This window comes from Littorina saxatilis, linkage group LG12 (assembly GCF_037325665.1).
Source record: "Littorina saxatilis isolate snail1 linkage group LG12, US_GU_Lsax_2.0, whole genome shotgun sequence".
NCBI lineage: Eukaryota > Metazoa > Mollusca > Gastropoda > Littorinimorpha > Littorinidae > Littorina > Littorina saxatilis.
In genome coordinates this window covers 25963334-25989863 of record NC_090256.1, presented here as the reverse complement: position 1 = coordinate 25989863, position 26530 = coordinate 25963334, and the positions used below count along the sequence as shown (strand labels likewise).

Here is a 26530-nt window from a genome sequence, read left to right as displayed (position 1 = left end):
TCTGGAAGCACCTTGGAGGGGCACTAGTCCACAAGGAATGGCTCAAAGTTCTCGATAAAAAGCTTGTAACGGTAGCGAGGACAGTCCCATATTATTTTCTTTTTTCCTTGGACCTTGGTGATAATATGTAGACACGGAGGGAAAAAAAAGGTTACTTCTCACAAGAAATTGACAGAAAAGTTTTTAGTTCATTTGCTTTTTAGTCAACCAAGCGCATTATGTCTCGCAACTGTTTCAAACACAGTGACAGTTGTATCTTTTTTTATTTGTCCACAGTGCTTTCTGAGGCCGAGTTCAGGCTCCTCATGAGAAGGCAGAGGAATGCCGAACATGCCCGTACATATAGGCAACGGGCGAAGCAGTCAGAAGAAAAGCTGCAGAGGATAAGGGAGAGGGCAAAAGTGCGGCAAAAACGCTACATCGAGAGACAGAAAGAGTTGAAAGAATTCTGGGACTCTAGAACCGCAGGAAGAGCCCGTTGGCAGGACATTTCTTGTTCGGACCCTAGTTTTTACCGCAGCGTTAGACCAGGGGCACATTCTAAGCAGGTGCAGGAATTCGCAGAGGATTCGCAGTTTTCGGAGGTTGAAGTGTCTGGTGCTAGGGGTCTCGGGGATGTTTCCGGGGAAACAGATTTCGGTCATAATAAGTGATGTTGCTTTCAATTTTATGGACATGATGATATTGATCAGGCAAGAAGACCTTTTTGTGAGGGTTAAATCTATCTGTGTAAAGTTGGAGGTCTGAGGTTGAAGAGATAAAGCAAACTTGGTTTGGAAGGAAGGGGAGGGCCGGGAGTTCAAGAGTGTTGGTCATAAACCTTTTGGTTTGATCATAGACCATTTATCCTGGACTGCCAACTAGCTCTCTCTCCGCTCTTTCTCTCTATTACGAGGTAGCGGCCTCTCGCATTTAGGAACCTACGCTTACATGGCCTTTCAGAAATCAGGGGGATGTCATATCCGGTGTCGATTGTAAACATGGACGAAGTTGCCGAGGTAAGTTCTGAAAATGCTAAAATAAACTCAGCTAAAGTGCATATGGAACATGTTTTTTGATGAGTTTTGTTAAGTTTAGTTTGGAGTTTTGGAAAATCCAGTTCATTGTCACCTCCCATTGTCACAAATAACTGGAGCGTGCTTTCTTTTCACTGTCTTCGAATCGCTGGTCTTTCAAACCGGACGCTAAGCGCCCCTGAAAGTTGAGTGTCGTAACCTCGAAGGGTCACGTGACGAGTTGGCGGTCCAGGCTATTTCAGTATTTGGTCTATGGTTTGATGCAGTTTTAAGACCTCCATCAAGGAAAATCGGGTCTTAGAAAGAGGGAGTCTTAAAATGGGGGTCAATTTACAGAGGTTAAGAACAGAAGATTAGGCCAAAAAGAAAAATATGTCTTTTCGGTAACCCGACCGACCCTACTTTTAAGCGCCGACCCTAAAAAAATGTTTTCGCTTTTCGCACACAAAAAAAAAATTTAAATAAAAAAAATAAAAACGGGAGGTAATCGGTTGATGAGACTTCACAATCGAAGAGACTTACCTCCCGTTTCCGTCGTCACGTGAAAAAAACATGGCGGCCAATGACGCCGGGGGTAAAAAAACAAAACGTAAAAAGACGTTAACAAAACGTAAGAAAAAGGTAAAGAAAACTATAAAAATAAAAAAATGAAAAACACCGACCGACCCTATTTTTTTCGGCGATGTTACCAACATATTTTTCTTTTTGGCCTTAAGAACAGATGATAAATCAAGGTCCTAAAAAAGGGGAAAGTCTTACATTTGGGGTCTTAAAAGGCGGGTTCCACTGTAGTAATGTCGGGTTGGGGATGGATATTTGGACATATATACACTCGTGTCTGTGTGCGAGAAAGAGAGAGATTGTGTTTTGATGCATAATGATTCCGGTACCTGTTTAGTTACGGATAAAACTTTTTTTGACACCTTCAAGGATAATAATGATATTCATGTGGTGATGTGCCTTTCTTAGTGTGTGTTTTTGTTGTGGTTGAAATTGTCATCTTTTGGATCATACATGACAAAAGAGTGCGTAATGTTGTTTTCTTGTTCTAATAATCTCGCGGATCTCTGATGTGAATCGTGAATAAGTGTGGTTAACTGTGAGAAATTGAGAATAAAAGTGAATTTTTGAACTCTGCGCAAATGCTTTTATACCAGGACTTTGTGTAGACTGGAATTGGCACAGTTTCTGTCTGCCTTCTTTCTCAGCCTCTTGCTGCCTGCCTCTCTCTCTCGCCACACACACAAACATACACACACTATTTCCCTCCCTCTTTCTCTCTCTTGCTGTCCGTCTCGCTCTGTTGCACACGCACGGACACACACACACACACACACACACACACACACACACACACACACACACACACACCCCGCGGGGTTAGGGGGAAGAATTTACTCGATGCTCCCCAGCATGTCGTAAGAGGCGACTAACGGATTCTGTTTCTCATTTTACCCTTGTTATGTGTTTCTTGTACGTATAGAATATAGTCAATTTTTGTAACGATTTTAGTCAAGCAGTATGTAAGAAATGTTAAGTCCTTTGTACTGGAAACTTGCATTCTCCCAGTAAGGTAATACACTACGTTGCAAGCCCCTGGAGCAAATTTTTGATTAGTGCTTTTGTGAACAAGAAACAATTGACAAGTGGCTTTATCCCATCTCCCCCCTTTCCCCGTCGCGATATAACCTTCGTGGTTGAAAACAACGTTAAACACCAAATAAAGAAAGAACACACACACACACACACACACACACACACACACACACACACACACACACACACATACATAGCAATTTTAGTACAGTAACACGATCGAACTGCCGTTTCCCCCTGAAACAGTCACATTTTCTCAAGATCTTTGTCATTCATATTGAGGCTTTTATTCTGCTGAAGGGATGCATTGGTGACTTGTTAGCAACAGTAAATAGGATTTCAGCTTTTATATTTGTTTGACCACCACAACAATCAGCAACAATGAGAACAATAACCAGTAACATTTATAAAACGATCACTCAAGAAATAGTAACTTAAGGACAGACCGCAAGACCGGGCAGTGGTATGAATTGTTTTTTTGTGTGAGGTTTGTAGATCTGTAGAAAGGCCATCTTGTCGTCAACAGAAACCCTGCGGCTCTGAAAGTCATTGTGATTTTTGGATTTGCTATGTTCCAGAGGCATTATTCCAAAGGACTGAGCAATGGAATCCTGGAAAGCGCAGAAATATCATCTATAAGAACTACTCGGACGAGGCCATGTTATCGGCTATTCAAGCTGTCAATAGCGGCACCTTGACAGTGCGTGAAGCTGCTTACCATTATGGGGTGCCGAGAACCACCTTGTTAGGTCGTGTTGTGGCCTCCAAGGAAACTCCGTCGGATTCTTAGCCGGTGTTCTTCACTGAGCCTCCGATTTTCTAGAAGCAGAGGAAACAGAAAGTTGCTGGTTCGTTTTGTGCTTCTCACTGTCTTCGGTACCAGGACTGAGATTGGCTCCCGTCGCTTTCACTTATTGTTGTCCATATTCAGAGCACATTGTTCCCTTTGTGTTTTGATCTGGAACTTCTAGTCATAATAGTATTAGTTCTTCCAGTGAAACCCATGAGAAAGTGATATGATTTTCAGTTATGGTTATCTCAAAAACCTGTCAAATGCTAGTAAAGCCAGCTCGACTTAAAGGAAAGTGATTTATTATCTTGTCTTAAAAGTTGTCAATGTCTTGGAATGGCAGTCTGAGACGAAGTTTCTCTGGAATATTGCATTTGCATGTTAATAATAGATATAGAGTGGAGAATCCCAAAAAGTAGAATCGCAGTTACAGCCCCAGGCTGACGAGCCGACCATTATGGGATGGCTGTGACCTACACTCCATGCACTCTTCCCATCCAGCGCATGGAAACTGAAATAAGTTCTAACCAGGCAGGCATCCATCAGCCTGTGCTGTCAATCCTATTTTGAAACGTTCAGCCTGTGTGTTTGCTTTCTGGAACACTGGAAGCAAAAGCAAGATGATTCAGCGTTTACCGGCTTGGCCTTTTCAAGGACCTCTCGGGGATCGGCAAGCGTCAGGTCTGAAATTGAAGGAAAATGTATGGAACCCCCCTTTAGCGACACAATTTTTTTGTTTATATTCTCTTTTGATGTGAAAAACTAAAAACACAGAGACGGACGGCCGAAGCACTAGCAGGACTTGTTTATGTTACCTTACGGATTTACCATAAGCATGGTATGTGTCATCGGTTTTGTAACTTCACTGCGCTGTATTGTGTACTTCTGTTCACTCAATGATAACTTACTTGAGCGTATCTCTTGTTTATTTCAGATGTCTGTGAATTTTTGACTCAGAAGATCCATTCCAAATATTGATAAATCTCGATTTGCATGTGAAATACATATGGAATGATATACAAATATCAATAACTGAATGAGACAAAACTTTTGTCTGTCTTTTTCTGCAATGCGTATTCCTAGGGTTTTCTTTGCTTTTAGTTCTCACTTATTTCAGATGTCTGTGAACTTTGACCCAGCAGATCAATTCCAAATATTGATGGATCTCGTGTTGCATGTGACGTACATGTGGAGCATTATACACATGTCAATAACTCATTTGGGAAAAAGGTTTTGATGGTCTTCTTCTCCGAATGCGCATTCGTAGCTTTTTGTTGACTTTTGTAATTCTCATCCCATTTGTTGGTTCGGTTGGAATAAGAGGTCAGGTCATATCGCAAAGTCGGCTTTGTTTTGTTTTGTTTTCTTTTTGAACTGTGCATGATGTTCACATTAGTCAAGAGTAGTAGAGGCATCACCCACAACAAACAACAACAGGGAAAACAAGCTTCCTATATCAATACTTGGACATTCCTACCGCTTTCTGTAGTTCACAGTCTTTGTCGTAGATTTATAATATCAGTTGATCATGATCATGAAGCTTTTCAGTGCCCACTCTGAGGCCAGTTCCTTACTGTTTTATGTTCCAGTGGAAATCGGCGTGATATACTCAGAAAACGAAACGATATCCGTTCAGTTGGCATCGGACGACCCCAAGGCCTCCACGTCGGGACGTCGCCCAAGCGGGACGAACTGGAGGAGGGGAAAGTACAAGAACTACACGGAAGAGGACTTGATGAAGGCCGTCAATATGGTGCTGGAGGGCTATTCCTATAAGAAGACCACGGAACTCACAGGAGTGCCCTGTTCCACCATCACGGACAGGATGAGCAAAATGAATCTGTCGAGAAAACCCAAGAGGAAGGAAGACCCGCCAGACGTTCCAGGCTTAAAAAAACTTGCGCCCAAATCCTCTGAATTTAGAGTCCTGCCATGAACTTCAGTTCAGTGTTGAGCTTCTGTCGAAGGCTTGCGCCAAAACTCTCTGAATTGATTCCTACCACGAGCTTCAGATTTTGGCCGTGGCTGATGGCGAAGGCTCGTGGCTTAAACTTACTGATTTTAGAGTCATACCATCAGCAAGCGTTCGACTTCTGGTATAGGCTTGAGTCAAAGCCTGCTGAGTTTAGAGTCATACCATCAGCTTGCGTTCGACTTCTGGCATTGGCTTGAGTCAAAGCCTGCTGAGTTTAGAGTCATACCATCAGCTAGCGTTCGACTTCTGGTATAGGCTTGAGTCAAAGCCTGCTGAGTTTAGAGTCATACTATTAGCTTCACTGTTCGGCTTCTGGTATAGGCTTGAGTCAAAGCCGGCTAAGATAAGAGTCATCAGCTTCAGTATTCGGCTTCTGGCGAAGATCTCAAATCTATTGTATTTAGAGTCAGACTATGAAATTAGATATTCGGTTTCTGGTGAAGGTTGCGGCTCAAACCTGTCGAATGTAGAGTAGACTGAGTCTGATCATTAGCTTCAGTGTTCGGCTTCTGGTGAAAATTTGCGACAAAATGTACCGAAGTATAAGTCCTATACTGAGCCTTCGTTGTTCTGGTGAAGACTTGGATCCAAACCTACACAGTTTAGTCAAACCATGAGATTCGGCTTCTGGCCAAAGCTTGCACCAAAACCTACCAGAAGGCTACCTTATTGGAAATCCTACCATGAGCTTTAGTGTTCGGGTTCTGGCAAATAAGGCATTCGGCCAAAGTAAACGTAGCAAATTTAGATTCTTACCATGATCATTATTATCCGGCTTCTGGCTAAAAGCATGGACTATTTTTTATTTTTTTTATCTCAGTTTGCAAAACAGCGGGGGTGTCTGTTGTTGAAGGGTCAAGAGAAGCGCTGAGGTTTTTCCTGTTAGGCAGACAGAATACAGTGATAAATCAATTCCTGAAGAGGGTTGGAGAGCTATAAGATGGAGTTTTTTCAGGGAGGCAGAAACTCAGTGCTGTGTCTGTAGTAGGGGAGAACTTGAGGGAAGTATTGAAGTGTGGACCTTTTTTGTGTTGGACAGTCACAAAACACAACTGTGAGTTTTTTGTAGGCAGAACACATTTCAGAGCAGCAAGAAAATGTTTGCATTTATATGGAAACCTACCGTTGTGTGTGTGTGTGTGTGTGTGACTGTGTGTGTGTGTGTGTGTTATAGGACATTGTTCTGTTCACTTCTGATATAGAATGTCAGACTTCTGTGTTGTGAACAAAATAGAAGTTCCAACGTTCTTAATTTGGTCAATTGTTTCATGTGTAGCTGGCATTTTCATGACTTAGGGCAACACGCGCGAGTTATATAAACTTGAGGAATCGACGTTTGTGGAGAAAGCGTCAAGACTCTTTTTTTCCCCATGGGACCTTGATACAAAATTATTCAAAACAATAAAAATAAAGTAGAGGAAGTAAGGTATACATCTCGTAAGAGAGTGACGGACAATCTTTTAGTTCGTGTGTGTGTGTGTGTGTGTTTGAAATTCGATGTCGGTTGCATATGTCATTGAACCGAGCTGTGTCGAAATACAATCTACTAGTTAACTCAAGTTTGGTTATTCGTTGCATTTGTTTTGCCTGTCTGCGATTCTCTCTCTCTCTCTCTCTCTCTCTCTCTCTCTCTCTCTCTCTCTCTCTCTCTCTCTCTCTGTTTGTCTATCCCTCTCATCTCTTTCTCTCACTCACACACACACACACACACACACACACACACACACACACACACACACACACACACACACACACACACACACACAACCAACAAACCATTGCCATAGCTTTTACTTAAACAATTGATTTATTTTCTCTCTTTGTTCTTCCTACTGTCTGTCTGCCTTTCCCCTTTTCTGTATCTGTTTGGGACCGTATTCGTCATGTGGCGTCTCGAGGACAGTGTGGAATCATTCAATATATCAGTCAACCAATCGATCAATCAAACAGTCCATCAATCGCTACAAATCAGTCCAATCCAATTCAGTCTAATCCCTCAGCCAAAACGTGTTAACATCGAGCATGCACAAGAACAGTCTCAAGAGCAAGAAACGTTAACGAGAATCCATTGAAATAGAAGCAGTTAAAAAGAGCAAGGAGATGAAAAGCGAACTGATAGAAGCAGTTGAAAAGCACAAGGAGATGAAAATGGAACTGATAGGAACAGTTGAAGAGCACGTCAAGGAGGTGAAAATGGAACTGATAGAAGCAGTTGAAAAGCACAAGGAGGTGAAAAGCGAGCTGATAGAAGCAGTTGAAAAGCACAAGGAGATGAAAAGCGAGCTGATAGAAGCAGTTGAAAAGCACAAGGAGGTGAAAAGCGAGCTGGTAGAAGCAGTTAAAAAGCACGTCAAGGAGAAGAAAATCGAGCTGATACTTGATAGAAGCAGTTAAAAAGCACAAGGAGGTGACAAGCGAAATGATAAAAGCAGTTGAAAAGCACGTCAAGGAGAAGAAAATCGAGCTGATACTTGATAGAAGCAGTTAAAAAGCACAAGGAGAGGAAAGTCGAGCTGATAGAAGCAGTTGAAAAGCACAAGGAGATGAAAATCGAACTGATAGAAGCCGTTAAAATGCACAAGGAGAAGCCGTTAAAATGCACAAGGAGATGAAAGTCGAACTGATAGAATCAGTTGAAAAGCACAAGGAGATGAAAATCGAACTGATAGAAGCAGTTGAAAAGCACAAGGAGATGAAAAGCGAACTGAGTTGTAGGTATGAAGTACTGTTCACTTTGGTGGCGTCATGCAACCCGTGGACTGATGTCAAATCTACGTCCGTTGGCGTCGAATTGAATAGATTAAAATATAACACAAGCAAAAGTAAACAAGATTATAACCAGACTGATAGAAATAGCTTACACATAGCTGACGTCCTTCGAATGAAAAGGCTCATGCACTTCTGAGTATCTTTTCCGTAAGAACATATTGTACACAGATCTTTTAGCAGTTATTCGGTCACGTACAACTGCATCATATAGTGCATGGCATGCCCGCAATGCATTGTATTCTGATTTTTCTTGTCCTCTGGTCGCAAGTGCATGTTCATCTGCATGCAGATTCGCGTCTTTCAAAATTGTGGTTCAATACTTGAATGCTATGTTATTGGTGTCTGAGATCAATAGAATTAATCATACTTTAATGGAAAACAAAACCACAAACACCAACACTGATTTGCTTTCCTGTGTGGAGTACGCATAGCACAACTTTTTTTCTTTTTCTTTTAAAAACATGTATTGAAGGATTCGTAGGCAATGTTAGTATAGCCTTCTTGTTTGAAACAAATAAAGAGAGTAGACAAAACAGTATGATGATTCAGAACAGTTAGATCATTCAGAGGAGGGGGGGGGGGGGGGAGGGGGGGGGGGGGGGCGCTGGGATGACAGACGACATTGAGAAAAAGATATGAAATAGCATAAAACATTGTATTTGCGGGATAGAAGACATTCTAAAATAGTATTTGTGCGACAGAAAACAACCACCCAGAGTCTTGTTACATTGAAAAGACGTCCAGAATAGTATTTGAGCGATAGAAGACATTGACACTCGGGTCTCGTTACATTCAAAAAGGACTCGCCTATCTTATGTTGCAGCGTGGAGTCAGGGTTACGCTCATGCAGGAAAACGCCTGCTACCCGAGGCAGCAGCTAGACTGGGCACTTAGCTTGGTGCAGCAGGGAATGAGCATGTACAAGGCGGCCAAAGTCACTGGCACGCCCAAAGCCACCATTATTTATAACATCAAAAAACGCGGCAAGCGCAATGAAAGAGTGCAGTCGATTGGCCAGGGGCCCTTAAACCAACAGGGAACAGCTTTAGTACAGCAAGGCACGGCCTTAGACCAGCAGGGCACGGCATTAGACCAGCAGGGCACGGCATTAGACCAACATGGAGCGGCCTTAGACCAGCAGGGCACGGCCTTAGACCAGCAGGGCACGGCATTAGACCAACATGGAGCGGCATTAGACCAACATGGAGCGTCCTTAGACCAGCAGGGCACGGCCTTAGACCAGCAGGGCACAGCCTTAGACCAGCAGGGCACGGCATTAGACCAACATGGAGCGGCATTAGACCAGCAGGGCACGGCATTAGACCAGCAGGACACGGCATTCGAACAACCGGGAACGGCCTTTCAACAACAGAGCGGATCGTTTCAATGGACCCCAGCAAGAAACTAAGTTCGTGCTCCAGGAGAGTTTCACCGTTTAGCACAGATTCCTTTAGCGTGTAAGACTGAAAACCTCTGTGACTGACAGAGCGTGAAGTTATGATGGTATGGTTCATATTCTAAAAACGTATAACTTGCTTTACACAAACTCAAAAAATAATTAAAGCACACGAACAGAAGGAAACAAATGAACAACTTAGATTCTTTTAGCATGTGATTAAACACCACAACCACCACACCGAACAACCTCTTGTCGTCAGTGACCAGGCCTCCAAAATGTAATAATATAACTTGATTTGATGGTTCATATACTCCTCTTTAGGAGACTGCATGTAACAGCAAGTACTAATCGTATGATATTACCAAAAAGCTTTTCCCCCCGGCCCCTTTCTTGTGTTTATTTCGGTTGTTTGAACAACAGAGGGCGGAGAAAAATGAATACGCGACAGTCCTCATGGGTGAAACTTTTCCGCCTCAAGGCGGAAATCCGCCAAATGAAATTGGTCAAATAAGGAATTCCTTATTTTGAAAATCTTTAAAAAAAAAGTTAAAAAAAAATTAAATTTTTTTTTTTTTTTTTTTTCGCCTGCGATCCGATCCGTATTTCCCCTAACACAGTCACCGGACATCGCTGAGTCTTTGTTTCACTGGGTGCGCGAATTTTCGGACTACAGCTTGGCATTTGTTACCATTGTTTAATGTGCAAATTTGTGTGTTTGAGATACCAGGATAGGCCTACTTTTACCCTTAAAAGCCTGATTTTTTGTTTTCTTCCGGGGGGCTTTGCCCCACTGGGCCCCCTAGCAGGGCGTTGCCCCTGCACCCCACCAGGGCCTGGGCGGCCCCTGGACCCCGGCCTCATTTTCCTTATTTTCAATTCTGATCAGTTTCACCCATGAGTCCTGCTTATTATCTGTCTGATTTAGTTTGTCCAACGAAAGGAGGAGAGTGCTGTCAGCAATTTACTAGGAGTCAGCGAACAGAATAGAATGTCTATGTCTATGGTGACATGCCTTTGGGACTGAAAAGGTCAGGGAACATAATACGCGCATGCAGAGAAAAAAAACGCAAATTGGGTAGCGCCGTACTGTATGGCAGCTCGCTTTCCCCAGTGAAAAAGCAGCCCGAATGTCCATGGGGGTAACCTCACAGGACTATATGAAATTGTATCCTGATCTTATCCTTATACTTATCTTTATTCCCATCTCCCCCCTTTCCCTCGTCGCGATATAACCTTCGTGGTTGAAAACGACGTTAAACACCAAATAAAGAAAGAAAGAACTTATCTTTATAAAACACTCCCTGTCCATGAATGATGTCATTGTCAAAGCTTCTACATGTACGTATTGTGCCATCCGTGTTTGTATTCGTTGTCGTTGAAGATGATGACCACAAGTAACAGGAGACAGATTCAAACCGGAGTTAATAAGTGTGAGAGAAGGCGGAGAGAGGTGTTCTGTTGAGCTTATATGTGGTTGTTTGGACATGCGACGTGCAACACACACAAAAATTAGAAATAAGCGAGTCCAAGTTGCAAACATTTGTGAATGTGTGTATGTGTGTTTCCCTTATACTCAGGACAACAGAATACGGCCCCCCTTAGCCAGAGGTACATTTGTTTGTTCCCTTTCCAGGGCCGTGGGAGGGTCCCTGGCCGCAGAGCACTGACATCCGCCAGTATAGGAGGACGCAGACGCACACCAAGCAGGACCGTCAGCTGGCCCTGGAACTTGTGCACCAGGGGTTCTCCTTCAGGCAGGCCGTCAGCCAGACCGGTGTCCCCAAAACCACTCTCATTCGCACAGCCAGGGCGTGCAACAGGCACTGCGGCCCCTGCCAAGGAGCCGAGCTGAGAGGGGACTTTGTCAGAGTTAGTGTTTCGCAAGAAACAGCTGTTGGGACTCCGCAGGGAGCTGCTGTAGACGTGCTGGGATTCCAGCACCAGCAGGCGGATGCGGTTGGTCTTGGCCCGGCTTACCCTTCAAACCAGAACTGTGGGGAATGAAAACAATAACAACGGCAGCAACAACTCAATAACAGCAGCAGCAACAAGACCAATATAAACAAGACGAATTTCTCATTTAGTTTGTCCAAAGAAACAGCTTTAAGAAAAGTGCTGTCAGCGATTTTCTAGGAGTTGTCTGGGTCTATCGTGACATGCCTTCGGGACTGACACTGTGCTGCTTGCCTGGAAGGGGTAGAGATACACAGGCGACGTTTTAGTGACATTTACCGATTGAAACTACTGCTAAAGGAGGGATTGGGGTGGGGTGGGGTGACGCAGTGGGGTGGGGTGACGCAGTAGAGTCAAACGATCCGGCTATTTGAATATCTCCTTGAACGAACTTTCATCCCTTCTTTTTACATTTAGTCAAGTTTTGACAAAATGTTTTAACAATGAGGGGGAATCGAGACGAGGGTCGTGGTGTATGTGTGTGTGTGTGTGTCTGGCTGTCTGTCTGTGTGTGTCTAGAGCGATTCAGAGTAAACTACTGGACCGATCTTTATGGAAATTTTCATGAGAGTTCCTGGGTATGATATCCCCAGAGGTTTTTTTCATTTTTTTCGATAAATGTCTTGGATGACGTCATATCCGGCATTTTGTAAAAGTTGAGGCGGCACTGTCACACCTTCATTTTTCAATCAAATTGATTGAACATTTGGCCAAGAAATCTTTGACGAAGGCCGGACTTTGGTATTGCATTTCAGCTTGGAGGCTTAAAAATTAATAAATGACTTTGGTCATTAAAAGCACAGTAAGCCTCCCGTAAACCATCACAGAGCTCCCCGATCGTCTACATATAGTACAAGCATACTTCCATTTGAACGCTCACCGAACGGGAACATCCTGGCTGCTTTCTGTCGAGCGTGAGAAATTTTCAAAGAATTTATTTTCGTGGACTTGGCCTCAACAGCAATGGCGCCTCGTTTTGGTGCTGGACGGCTGTTATGAATACCGGAATTCACCCCCGGACAGTAAGCCTCCCCTAAACCATCACAGATACTGTCAGGCTTTTACACACAGTACAAACACCCTTCCATTTGAACGCTCACCAAACGGGAACATCCTAGGTGCCCTACGTAAAGAGCGAGCAATTTTTAAAGAATTAATTTTGCAGATTGTCTCGAACACTTTTTGGACCCATCCTGAACTCAGGTCAAACATGAGTTACTTCCCTTCGGGTCTCATTCTATCGATGTAAACTGGCGATAGCCGTGAATCGATGATTATCAAAATGTTTTTGGACCGTGGTGCGTTTTTGCGCTAGACCTAACTTTTAAAATCTAAATAATAAATTGACAGCTTGTTACACAAACATTCTTTAATCATAAAAGAATTCTTTTTTCATCAAGACAAGATCAGTACAATTCGAAGTTGTGAAAGTTGGAAAAAAGAAAAGCCCGGAAGCAGGGTCACGCAGGTAGCAGACGACGCCGGTTTATCAGTGCATATCGCCGTTCCTCTCAACAGTCAAAAGCCATCGCTAGAGTTCTTGTGAACCACAGCCGTTTGTTTCGTGCATAAAAACGTGCTATTGTAAATAGTCGCATTCAAATAACTAACTGACGACTACATTGTGAAAAAGGGAAACTGGATCACACGGGTTCACGATGGCTCAGGGGTAAGATAAACCACGCAAAAATAAATTCTTTGAAAATTGTTCGCTCTTTACGGAGGGCACCTAGGATGTTCTCAATCGGTGAGTGTTTAAATGAAAGGGTGTTTGTACTGTGTGTAAAAGCCTGACCGTATCTGTGATGGTTTACGGGAGGCTTACTGTGCCTTTAAAAATCTGAAAATTGTAATTAAAATCATTTTTTTATAAAACGATCCAAAATTACGTTTATCTTATTCTTCATCATTTTCTGATTTCAAAATCATATAAGTATGTTATATTCGGATTAAAAACAATCTCTGAAAATTAAAAGTATAAAAATTATGATTAAAATTAAATTTCCAAAATCGATTTAAAAACAATTTCATCTTATTCCTTGTCGGTTCCTGATTCCAAAAACATATAGATATGATATGTTTGGATTAAAAACACGTTCAGAAAGTTAAAAAGAATAGAGATATAGAAAAGCGTGCTATCCTCCTCAGCGCAACCGCTACCGCGCTTTTCTGGATTGTTAATTTCACTGCCTTTGCCACGAGCGGTGGACAGACGATGCTACGAGTTTACGGTCTTGCGGAAAAAATGCAATGCGTTCAGTTTCATTCTGTGAGTTCGACTGAGCTTGACTAAATGTTGTATTTTCGCCTTACGCGACTTGTGTTTTGTGTCAAACAGCGTATCCACCATTGCATGAATGTCAGAGAAGATAAAAGACTGTGCCTTGTCTTTGGTGGTCCTGAGCTTTGCCTTAAAAAATTTTACTTGTCAAATATATCGTAGTATCAAATATAGTGTGAACAGCTAGAATCAAATACCCTTGCACTTTCTCACGATTTAAACGTGATGGTCCAAGAAATAAAACACGTAATCAAAAGGATGAGCAGCAAATAGTTAATGAACACATCCCCAATGTTAGTCCTATTGACGTAAATACTGTGCGTCCAATTGAATCACATGGACGGAGCGATCAAAAGTTGACAGCTTATTCGATGGCCGATAATATCGACGTACATGTTTATGAATAGGGTGTGCACTAAAACAAAAACATGTATCAATATGACGGATGACCGTAAATCTACTATCAAGTGAAGCACCTATTGTGAATAGAAGTGTGTCACATTGTCAGCCCGAATGTCTGACATTTACTTGACTTCGTATCCGTAGAGCGTGCACAGTTACACATAAGATTCAAACATAAAATCATATATAATATGAATTATACTAGAAATAATCAAACTTCCACACTACTGCCACTGTTTGATACTCGGACAGATAGTTGTGCCTATAATTGTTTTTATGCCATGCAATTGGCTTTACTTAACAAGTCACGAGTCGTGAAAGGAAGCGCAAATTGACAACTCCTTGTTGAGATTTGTAACGTATTCTAAGCAGCGATCATTCTGTGCGGAAAATACATCCCAAATTGAAAGAAGGAATTTAGAAACAACTGCATGTTACATTGTCAGTCTGGAGATCAGCACCCCACCACAGTTAATCCATTGCTAAGGAGACGCCCCTGTTCTGTGTTCCAGGCCCACCACAGAATACAGGGCCAGCTTTCGCTTGGGCTCAACAAGCCTGGCCCACGTGGACAAATAATTACACAAGGGGTGATCGTGCACGTGCAATGGAGCTCGTGCACCTCGGGGCCACCCTGAGGGAGACAGAAGCAGAGACGGGTGTACCCAGGACTACTGTCATGCGAATGACATGGGCCTGCAAAGCACATAGCGGGGTCTGTCACAACGCTTATCGTCGACGTGAAACCGTGTGGTACAGTAGTGGCTTTGTCCAGAACCAGGATTGCCCAGAATCAAGCTATTTGCAGAACTAGTCTTACAGTCATTGGAATGACGCCGGGGCCTGTCACTATGCCTATCATCGACATGAAACCAGTGATGATACAGTGGTATCTTTGTCCAGAAGCAGGAAAGCCAATGATCCAGCTATTTGCAAAACTAGACTGACAGTTTGTTTGTTCGTTCATGGGGTGAAACTCCCACTGCTTTTACGTGTATGACCGTTTTTACCCCGCCATTTAGGCAGCCATACGCCGCTTTCGGAGGAAGCATGCTGGGTATTTTCGTGTTTCTATAACCCACCGAACTCTGACATGGATTACAGGATCTTTTTCGTGCGCACTTGGTCTTGTGCTTGCGTGTACACACGGGGGTGTTCGGACACCGAGGAGAGTCTGCACACAAAGTTGACTCTGAGAAATAAATCTCTCGCCGAACGTGGGGACGAACTCACGCTGACAGCGGCCAACTGGATACAAATCCAGCGCGCTACCGACTGAGCTACATCCCCGCCCACAGGCTGACAGTCATGCGAATGACATATGGTTATTTTTGGAATAATCGCAGTCGGACATTGCGCATTACCGGAAGAAGTTTGTGACTAGTTGCTACGGCATCAAGTGATTCATACCTTAAGTTTAAAGCGCTGGTCTTCACATCAATACACATGCGTCGGTTTTTGGATATCTTATGGTTTGGAAACGTGTCTAAGAGAAATCATTTCGGCAGCTAAGTTTGGTCCCAAACAGTTTTCAAACTTGATTTCTTCGCATCTGACCAGGGGAATAAGTCCAAATGATGATTCGTTCGTTTTTATACTTTCAGTTTGTACTTTTTAGCATGTATATAGCTTTTACTTTTCGTCAGCGTTTTATGCAGATAAATCAAAGTGTCCATTGTGTGTTGTACTTTTTGTTTAAGTGTTTGCTTTTGATTGTTTTTAGGCAAGACTTTTTACTTTGTTTCCTGAGTTTCCTTTCTTGGAAAGCTGTTCAGTAAACTGTCGTTCTTGGAGTGTGTGTTTTGTTTTGTTTTGTGTGTTTTTTGGGTAATTTCTCTGATGACTATTCACCTGTTCTGTACATTTTAGTGTTGGTACATGTATTTGTTTCCCCTTCGGGTACTCTAGGATTAAAAAGAAAGATAATCTGCATTCTCTAGTGCGAGAACGTACATGTTATCGTATTATTATGACGCTGACGATTGGCATGTAATGACTATAAGTAGGTGCTGTATGTTTCTAAGTCGATATTGATTACACCAATAAAACTGTGCATACTCTCTATTTTTTTCATGTTAGTGCGATTAAGAGAAGCAGAGAGTTGTGTGTCTTCGATACAAGAGTCGCCTAGGTCTGAAGGGTTGTTTTCCACTCGTTGTAAACAAATTGGAGGGAATTCGCCAGTTCTCTCTCACGCACTCACGCATACACGAACTATTAAACTAACGACAACAACGCTCAAAACAAACGACACCATGTACGAACTGGTAGACATTCCAAGATAGGAAATTAAGACATGTTAAGGCATTTCTTCATTCCGACAGCTATCCTCAGGAGAACTTTCTGGTGGTGCTTTGTTCCAGGGGCAGGCAGGTTCGGAGAGAGTTCAGGCCAACGTAACTTTTTTCGGACCTACAAAGAGTACAGCGAGGCGGACATTAAGACGGCCATCGACATGATCCACCGAGGCGCCAGCTTGATTCAGGCTGAGTCAGCCACCCGGGTCCCTGACGCCACTATTCGACGTCATTTGAAGAAATGCACGTGCCACTCGGGTCCTTGCAAAGGCGCTGCAGTGCGGCCAGACTCCAAGTTCCAGGCCTGATTTTGTTCTGCATTCTCCCCCGAAATCGGCATATGGCTGCCTGAATGGCGGGGTAAAAACGGTCATACACGTAAAACCCCTCTCACGCAAAAACATGAGCGAACGTGAGAGTTTCAGCCCATGAACGAAGAAGAAGGAGAAGAGAAGTACTGCATTGGACCAGGTCCCCACTGCTTGAGTGAAAGGCCTGATAGTGTATACTATAGCATGTACGTCACTAAGTGCACGCGTAAGACGGGTCCTTGCAAAGTACGGTCACAATCCCATTTTCCGGCCTGATACTGTGCGACGTTGGACATTGTCCACACGACTGGAACCACAGTACTGATGTTGCACCACAGGCGGCTGACTCGCCATGATTAAAATTGCATCGATGACGTCTAGAGACACGGAAACACCAAGGGTGAATATTCTACAATGATAGTGTGTCGCACACACCAGTGCACGGGCCACAATGGGGGGTTATACTCCAACTTCCAGGCCTGAGTTCGTACGACCAGGTCCAAACGACTTGAATCACATTCATTGTAAGTTGTTCACAAGCACCAGGCTCGCGCTGAATCAGAGTGAAGCCATGCCGTGGTGCCAGGGAAAACTAGGCCCCCAGTGTCAACGTTCTGCATTGACAGTGAGTCGCATGCGCCTACCCGCCAACGATCAAACTGTAGTCGATGCTTCACAGTCATGAAGCTTTTTTTGAAGGCGTAAACCGCAGGCATTTAAGTTGAACTACATCGCAGTCGGTGCACTGCTTTCATTGGTTGCCATGTGAAACTAATAATGCCAGGCACTTACGTGCCAATACCGTCAGACCCTTTAGAAGTGACAGTCAGTGCTGCAGGGTTGCGACTTTCTCGAGCTTTTGCAGCCGTTTTGAATAAATGTTTTTCAGTAGTTGAAAGAGAGAGAGAGAGAGAGAGAGAGAGAGAGAGAGAGAGATTCAGATTCAGAGAGAGAGAGAGGAGAGAGAGAGAGAGAATTATTTTTGACAAAGATATTTTCGAACATTTTTTTTAAAAGATGAAAGGGTTTGACATGTTTTACAGTACATTGGAAGTATATTCCACACAAGCGATCCCCAGTAGGATAAACTAGATTTATACAAATCAATGCGTGGGAGCGGTAGCGTATAATTCAAAAGCCTCGCTCTACCAGGAGGACGCTCAAACAGGTCTTGGATGTATGAAGGTGTTTCATGGTTGTACATTTTAAACATGAAAACACTAGCATTTAAAAAGAACTGCTGATGTAGCGGAAGAATGTTCAGTTGAGTGTATTTTTCTTGAGTAGTCATATTGGGATCTCGGTTTAATAACTTTACACCTCTCTTGTGAAGTGTGTTTATTTTCTTTATATGAACATCACTGGCATTGCACCAGACAGTAGATGCATAGCAAATGTGAGAGAGACAGTGTGCGTGGAAAAACATTTTGAGAGAGAGAGAGCAAGTCGCGTAAGGAGAAATTACTACATTTAGTCAAGCTGTGGAACTCACAGAATGAAACTGAACGCACTGCATTTTTTCACAATGACCGTAGTCCGCCGCTTGTGCAAAACGGGGTGAAACTGACGAGCCTGTTTAGCACGGCAGTGGTTTCGCTGTGCTGCATAGCACGCGTTTCTGTGCCTCTCTTTGTTTTAACTTTCTGAGCGTGTTTTTAATCCAAACATATCATATCTATATGTTTTTGGAATCAGGAACCAACAAGGAATAAGATGAAATTGTTTTTAAATCGATTTCGGAAATTTAATTTTGATAATAATTTTTATATTTTTAATTTTCAGATTGTTTTTAATCCAAATATAACAATTTATATGTTTTTGGAATTAGGAAATGATGTAGAATAAGATGAACGTAAATTTGAATCGTTTTATATACAAAAAAATGTTATTACAATTTTGATTTTTAATGACCAAAGTCATTACATGTAATTAATTTTTAAGCCACCAAGCTGAAATGCAATACCGAAGTCCGGCCTTCGTCGAAGATTGCTTTACAAATATTTCAATCAATTTCATTGAAAAATGAGGGTGTGATAGTGCCACCTTAACTTTTACAAAAAGCCGGATATGACGTCATCAAAGACATTGATCGAAAAAATTAAAAAAACGTCTGGGGATATCATACCCAGGAACTCTCATGTAAAATTTTCCTAAAGATCAGTCCAGTAGTTTACTCTGAATCGCTCTAAACACACACACAGACACACACACACACACACACACATACACACACACACACACACACACACACACACACACACACACACATACACCACGACCCTCATCTCGATTCCCCCTCTATGTTAAAACATTTAGTCAAAACTTGACTAAATGTAAAAAAAGGCCAAACGTGCTGTGTCCTGTTGGTATTTGTCAGAGCGCCAAGTGTGCCTTTGTGGTGTTCTCTGTCGTTACTGGTTGAGTTTGTTCTGTCGTTCGTTTGTGTAAATTGCCTGGTCCCATGCTTAAGCCATTGGGCAATTTTTAAACAGGGTCATACGTGAAGTGATTTCGTAATGTATTCAGATCATCTGATATAATAGACCTCAAGCATCACTATCAGTATCCTCAGGAGCACTCGTGGTGATCTGTTCCAGGTCTTTTGGTGGCAACTGCACCTCCTAACCACCGGCCCCGTTCCCTTGGTTACAAGTGTTACGGCGAGGAAGATATCGTCCGTGCCATGGACCTCGTGCACGAAGGTTCAACCCTCTATCAAGCTGAGAAAATAACCCGCGTTCCTTATTCTTCCATTCGCCGCTTCCTGAAGAACTGCACGGCCCACAGTGGGCCATGTAAAGGGGCGAAACACCAGCCAGGATTCCGATTGCCTTCGTGATTTTGAGGTCTCAGCTTGCTAACTTTTGCGGCCCTTAAATTGCATGTCCACACATCGCATGGCAGTCGTGACATTTCAAAGTAGGGGACGGTGTAGATTCGACTGAAGACAAGAGGAGCGGGTAAAGACGTGGTTTATCAACGCAAAGCTAAGCGAACAACGACAGAAGCTATAGTTGCAGCAACAACAGCAGCAGCTGTAGAACAAGCACTATCATATAAAAAGGAAACTAAATCCACAGAGAAACATAGGCTTTAAACCCTAACTTATCTAGAAATCTATCAGACACGTAAAGTCAGGTTTGTCTTTCAAAAACGCACTTTTCCAGTTGAGTATGACTTTTATAGGTACAAAAACCATGTCCAACAGAAGCCTCAACCAAACGAGACCTGTGCTGGTGTTGTTCCAGGTCCGGACCTGGCGGACAGACCGTGGCGAAGCACCGTGTCGGGCTACAAACACTACCGCCCAGAGGACATGGACAGAGCGCTGGCCATGGTCCACGAAGGGGCCTCTTCCATCGAGGCTGGTCAAGCTATGAATGTTCCTCAGTCGTCTGTGCGGCGTCTGTTGAAGAAGTGTAGCGCCCACACAGGCCCTTGTAGAGGTGCAAATCAACGACTGGACACCGTTTGGCATTCGTGAACCTCTCCTGGTTTTGTCCAGCAACTCACGTCATCCCGTCCTCTGTGCAGCGTCTGTTAAAAAAAGCCAATAGTACTTGTAGGAGTGCCGATTACTGTTCGGACATTGTGGTATTCATGAAGACTTGCTGGCATCCATGAAGATTGTGTGGCATTCGCGAATCTCTCTTGGTTTTAAATCTGTGGCTCTACAATTGTCTGACAGCGGTCTTTCCCTATTTTCTGTGCGACGTTTGTTTAAGAAGTGAAGAGCACACGCAGGCCGTTCTAGTTGTAACCTTAGGGCACCATCCACCAGTCCTGACTTTGTGCCATCAAACAAATTGGTGTCCGTCAAGCTCCTGGTTTTGTCTGTGGCTGAGCAATTTGAATTATGTTACATAGAAATGTATTGTTGTTTTTTCTATGCGGTTCTTGTTTGATCATGACAAAAGAAAGCTTGGAGTGAAGACAGGTTGGAAGCCATTCTTGTTGTAGGGCTTTTGATGGTATTCCTTTTCCCCGGCAAGATTGTTCCAAAGTTCTGAGGTGGTTGGATGGTGATTCGGTTTTATTCTGGCCCTCGTGTGGGTTGCTCGGGAACATATTGTGTAGTGGTGAGAGTTAATACGCAACCCTGTTATGTGCTACGTTTGTATTTGTGCTTGTAATTTCCCAATGGGCCCGTTACTGTCTGCATTTGTTTCCCCCTCCTGGATCTTTTGAATTCGCTGCGATTCTTTGGCGGACCAGAACGTTTTACAGTATATACAGTTAACAACCACATCAGCTGCGCATGCCAGAACAAACCAGATGAAAGACTCTTATTTTTCTGTTGTTGTCAATCTTTTGGATTCCCAAACAATATGTTGATGGCTGACTTCTTCTTCTTCTTCGTTCGTGGGCTGAAACTCCCACGTACACTCGTGTTTTTTGCACGAGTGGAATTTTACGTGTATGACCGTTTTTTTACCCCGCCATTTAGGCAGCCATACGCCGTTTTCGGAGGAAGCATGCTGGGTATTTTTGTGATTCTATAACCCGCCGAACTCTGACATGGATTACAGGATCTTTTTCGTGCGCACTTGGTCTTGTGCTTGCGTGTACACACGGGGGTGTTCGGACACCGAGGAGAGTCTGCACACAAAGTTGACTCTGAGAAATAAATCTCTCGCCGAACGTGGGGACAAACTCACGCTGACAGCGGCCAACTGGATACAAATCCAGCGCGCTACCGACTGAGCTACATCCCCGCCCTTGATGGCTGACAGTCGCTGGCTTTCGACTTCTATGCACGCGTCAGGGTAAAGGACTATGTGTCTAGTTTTAGAGTGTAGACCAATGATTGGACACTTTTTGAAACCGTCGATTTAATCTACTTGTTTCAAAGGTGTGTGTGAAGACTTTGGGGAAGGGGGTTTGAAGACAATCTGGAGGTATGGGAGCTCCCCCACTTTCTAATACACGCGCTGTCCTTGGTGCTATGTTCCAGTGATTAGACGGTGGGCAAGTTCAGGTGATCACACCCCTCCCGGGATATACAAGAACTACGACAGCGAGCTGTTTGAGCAGGCCGCGCAGCTCGTGCTCAACGGGGAGTGGACGGTTTCTTATGCTGTCAAAATCACCGGCGTTCCAAAATCCACATTCTATCGCTTCATTAAACAGAAGAAGGAAGAAACACAACCTAGCACCGAGGGGCTTTAAAGCCGCCCTGGTGAAATATAATTATTTAGTGATGTCTTGAAACCGATATTGGTACATCGCCTACGTCTGTGTCTCTCTTTCTGTTGTGCGGAAGAGAACTATTGGGTGGTGTTCGTAAATAGCGGTTCGATTCACCGGCTGCAGTGCACGCTTTTCTATTCTTTCTTTCTGTTAACTTCATGTAACGAACACCAGCAGTTGGGTGTGACCCAGCTTACAAACAAAAACAACAACGAAACTGAGGTGCTGGACTGTACTTTAAAAAAACCAAATCATGCTCTCAGGCTTGATTTATGTTTCACGATATCATGCCTGGATTGACAATGGGACATGTAAGGACCTTCGCCGATTTTTTGGCCGATATCAAATGCATGTGTAGATGTAAATTGACATTTCTATGCCGGGCATGGTGTCAGAGTACACCTTTAGGGTAACAGTTCGCGGGTTTGGGAGGGGATGAAAAAACTTGAAACAAATTCATTCTAAATCCTGCACTGTCCTTGGTGCTATGTTCCAGCGTTAACGCCGTGCACAAGTTCAAGGCCGTACAGGAACTACGACAGCCAGAGGTTCGAGCAGGCCGCGCAGCTCGTGCTCAACGGGGAGTTGAGCGTTGCGCACGCTGTCAAAATCACCGGTGTTCCCAGGTCCACGTTTTACCTCTTCCTTAAACGGAAGAAGGAAAACTCAGAAATTTAGACAATATTGACTACAAGGAAGGAAAAACATAATTGGAAAAAAAGGATTAAGACACTGACGCTGAATCGTAATTTTTTTTTCTTTTTTGATAGAAAAGATCTATTTGGTGATCGTGTAAACTAGGGGTGTTTCCCCACTGAAAATGTCTTATTTTAAGTTGGTTTGTAGTTATAATGTTTTGATGGTTCATTTTGGTGCGTGTTGTTACATTCTTTTAAGTTGCGTACTGTTGAGTATGATTTTGATTTCGAACGAAACAGTTTTGAGATGTTGCGCTTGATTATTGGAGGAGGTTGGTTCACCTGTGCTGCTAATCGGACACCAAGACGTTTGGTAGTTTTTGTGGTTTGGGGCGGACAGGTGGAGGGTCGACAGGGATTATTGTAAAGCAAGTTTGAACTGGTATCATCAATGCAGTTCTTGCCTTTTATTATATTGGAAATGTTTTGTTTTATAATCATTGTTCTTTGATAAACAGTTTGAAGATCATTTAATTTTATCACAAGGACAGAAATAAAACTATTAGCCTCAAAGCATAATTATATCAAAAGTGCTTTCCCTTGTGTTAATTTGCTGATTCTGACATTTTGGACTCGCGTTGTGTATGTTTTAGTACATATAAACAAAATCTACTTTTGCAATCGTGTTTTTAATTAAAGCAAAAAGCATATGTCACGTGTGATTGCATGTCTCAAACTGACAAGTGCTGAGTACATATAAACAAAATCTACTTTTGCAATCGTGTTTTTAATTAAAGCAAAAAGCATATGTCACGTGTGATTGCATGTCTCAAACTGACAAGTGCTGGCTTCTGTTAATTTTGTTGTTGTTGAGAAATGTCATCAGAGGTCAACTTGTCTGCGTTGACCTCTCTCTCTCTCTCTCTCTCTCTCTCTCTCTCTCTCTCTCTCTCTCTCTCTCTCTCTCTCTCTCTCTCTCTCTCTCTCTCTCTCCTGTGTGTGTGTGTGTGCTACGTTTGGTATTACTTCCAAGATGGACCAATAATCCTTTGATGCATTGGCTTACTCAGTTTAACCAAGCTGTGACATACAAACAATCAAGCAAACCGAATTGTATTTCCGTCCTTGGTGGGTTTAGTTACGATCTTCGCACTATATCACACTGAACAGACTGTTATCATGCGAAAAGTTCAAAATACCACACTGCAAAAAAAGTACTCTACAAAACACTTTACAGAAACATTATTCCTGTTTCCTTTTATCTTTGGCGAATGTTGGCGGGATTCTGGGCTGATTCAAGTCGTTTCTCAGTTTATATATTTTCTATCTACTTCTGTCTGTCCGTCTCTTTCTTTTCTTTTCTGTAATTCATTTCTTCTGGCTTCCTGTGTAAGTCCACTTCAAAAGCGTGATTTACGCATCTTAGTGTTGTTGGTTATTACACATTCCACACGGGTCCAGACAGAAGAAAACAACTTCAAACGAGTGTGTCTTAGGTAGGCAAGTCAGCTGTAATGATTAATTTTGTTAGTTGACATTTACTAATTTATCAGAAGATTGTGTTGCTGGCTCACATATTTACCAGGAAGATAGTTAGAGAATCTGAATGCGCCTGGATAATTTGTCATTGAAGGAGAAAAAAAAGAAGAAAACAGCAACCATAACCCAAACAGACACACAACCAACCAATCAGAGCCCACCTGTGGTTTTCTATTTTCCAGGCGACAGACCTCCCGTCTCAAGACAAGACCAGGTCCCGATTCTCGGGAGGACCGTGGAATCCAATGTGACCATAGCTAGGCATCCCTTTGCCTCTTCGAGCAGTGAGCGAAGATTTCCTCCCATCAACACAGCTTTTTCACCTCATCAACCTGGCTCTATGTTCAGTCAACGAAGTATCAGGATGCGTCTGCAGTACTCGTCTGGTCAGATGTCGGCTGCCATGGCGGATGTCTACGCAGGGAAACTCGTACGCAATGCTGCCAAAGACCACGGCGTTCCTCTTAGGTCTCTGTACCACAGGCTAAAGATGCGGTCCACCCGGACAGCCAGTGACAAGCAGACTGAGGCTTCTGGAACAACCAAGGAAGATTCCATGGAGGACAAGAGTCAGGAGCGCCTCCAGTCTGAGCCCGATGCTGACAGCCCGTGAACCCTGTTTGCTCGGAAAACTGAGGCCCGAAGAACCGAAAAGTAAATAGGATATAGCTAAGGCAAGAGAAGTAGATTAGCGGCACATGGAGGCACAAAATAACTAAATAAACAACAGAAAAAAAAGCAACGCAAAACCACAACACACCCCAACTAAACCAAAACTGAAAACTAAAAGACAAACGTAGATAGCAACAGACAAAATGAACCAAATGTGTACCTGAAAGCTGTAGTGCCTCAAACATCACGATCCACGAGCACAACAAAAACAAAAACAACCTTGTAGCTATAGAACCTCGAGACATTTTCGGCTCGCTGGTACAGAAGACCCTGTCTTGTTTCTGTGATTTCAGATGGTCGTCGTAGCCTCTCAAACCTACTCCGACCCATGGCTCTGGGTTTGCCGTCTTCCCTAGCATTCAGACCGCTTGGAAGACCACCGACACTGTGGGAAGACGCACAGAATCTTTCCGGGCTGTCTGAGCCATCATACACAGCCATTGGGTTCCAGCAGGGCAAGCTGAGGAAACAGTACACCGAGCAGCAGATGGTCGAGGCGGTAGAAGACGTGCAGAGGGGGAAATCTGTCAGCACGGCGGCCAGTGAACACGGGGTTCCTTTGCGCTCTTTGTATAGGAAGCTGAAGAATCGCTCTGCAGACAAGAACCCCGACGACTCTGAGAAGGATCGGCATGAGGATGACTAAACTAAATCGCTGTGAGAAGAGATTCATTTGCACAGACATATAAACACTTGCATAAAAGCTCCGAGTGTGTTCAGTAAATGGTTGCCCAATCTGCTTCTGTGAGAAGATTTTCTTTATTGTGAAAGGAGCGTTTATTGCCCAGTACACAAATACTTGCACAGAATCTATATGAGTTCAGGGAAAGACTTCAACATGTTTGATCTGCTTTTTTGAGGACTAGTTTGTTACGAAAGAAGCCTGTTTATGCGCACACAATTTTGGCGTATTCAGGGAAAGACTTGGTGATATTTGGTTGTGTTTGACTTTGCAAACCACGGAATTTGTGAACGGCACTAGGCATTGCCGGGAGATGTTCCACCGCATTCAGTCTGTTGTTTTTGTAATGTCGCGGCTCCGATCCACACAGAGCCGTATATCATCTGTCTTGTTACGTTTAAAGCATTGTGACTGTGTTTCTTTGACTGGGTGTCAATTAACCAAAACCTGCTCTAACTAACAGCTTGCCGTTGTAAGAAATTTTTCGATGACTCTTTATTGTTCCAACAAGTCAACATACCATTTCCCTTTCTTTTCTTCTTCTTCCAGGAGATCGACCGGGATTCAGAATATTCCAAACTTCAGCTGGAAACAGGGGAAGACTAGGTCTTGCTGAGGAGCAATGTAACAGTCCCCTGTCTGATTCTGGGATGCTTTTGGGATCTAAGCTGCGGTTTGGCGGAACTGAACCTTTCACTGTGTCTCTCCGCAAAGGGCCCAGGCACCTTAAACAGTACTCACGGGAACAAATGGACTTGGCCATTGCAGACGTTGTTGAAAGGGGCAAGACTGTGAAAGCGTCTGCAATAGACAACGGAGTGCCGTTGAGTTCGCTGTACGAAAAGCTGAAAAGTCATCATGAGCTGCGCGACAAACCCTGAGCACATTTTGCGCAGGATTGATTCAATACGCCGTGTGTGACTAATCTAACTCAAACATTGTGGCGTAGTTCAACAGAACACTTCCGAACCATTAAACCACTGACTTTGCTGTGGGAGACTGTATAGCTGTTGTGTTTGC

At 43.4% G+C, this 26530-nt stretch overlaps 2 protein-coding genes across 9 annotated transcripts in view; one reads left to right on the top strand and one right to left on the bottom strand.

Annotated features, from left to right (window-relative positions):
• The window catches only part of LOC138981621 (ADP-ribosylhydrolase ARH3-like), a 197769-nt gene that overhangs the window by 110540 nt on the left and 60699 nt on the right, over window positions 1–26530 (bottom strand). The window lies entirely within an intron of this gene.
• The window catches only part of LOC138981616 (streptococcal hemagglutinin-like), a 79661-nt gene that overhangs the window by 32983 nt on the left and 20148 nt on the right, over window positions 1–26530 (top strand). The window contains exon 5 of one of the 8 annotated variants that reach the window (XM_070354593.1): window positions 277–2153. The exons of the other annotated variants lie outside the window; for them this stretch is intronic. Within the exon in view, the coding sequence (XP_070210694.1) occupies window positions 277–653 (377 nt within the window). The 3' untranslated portion in view covers window positions 654–2153. Of the gene's footprint in view, window positions 1–276; window positions 2154–26530 lie in introns of those variants that run through there. 8 annotated transcript variants of the gene reach the window in all.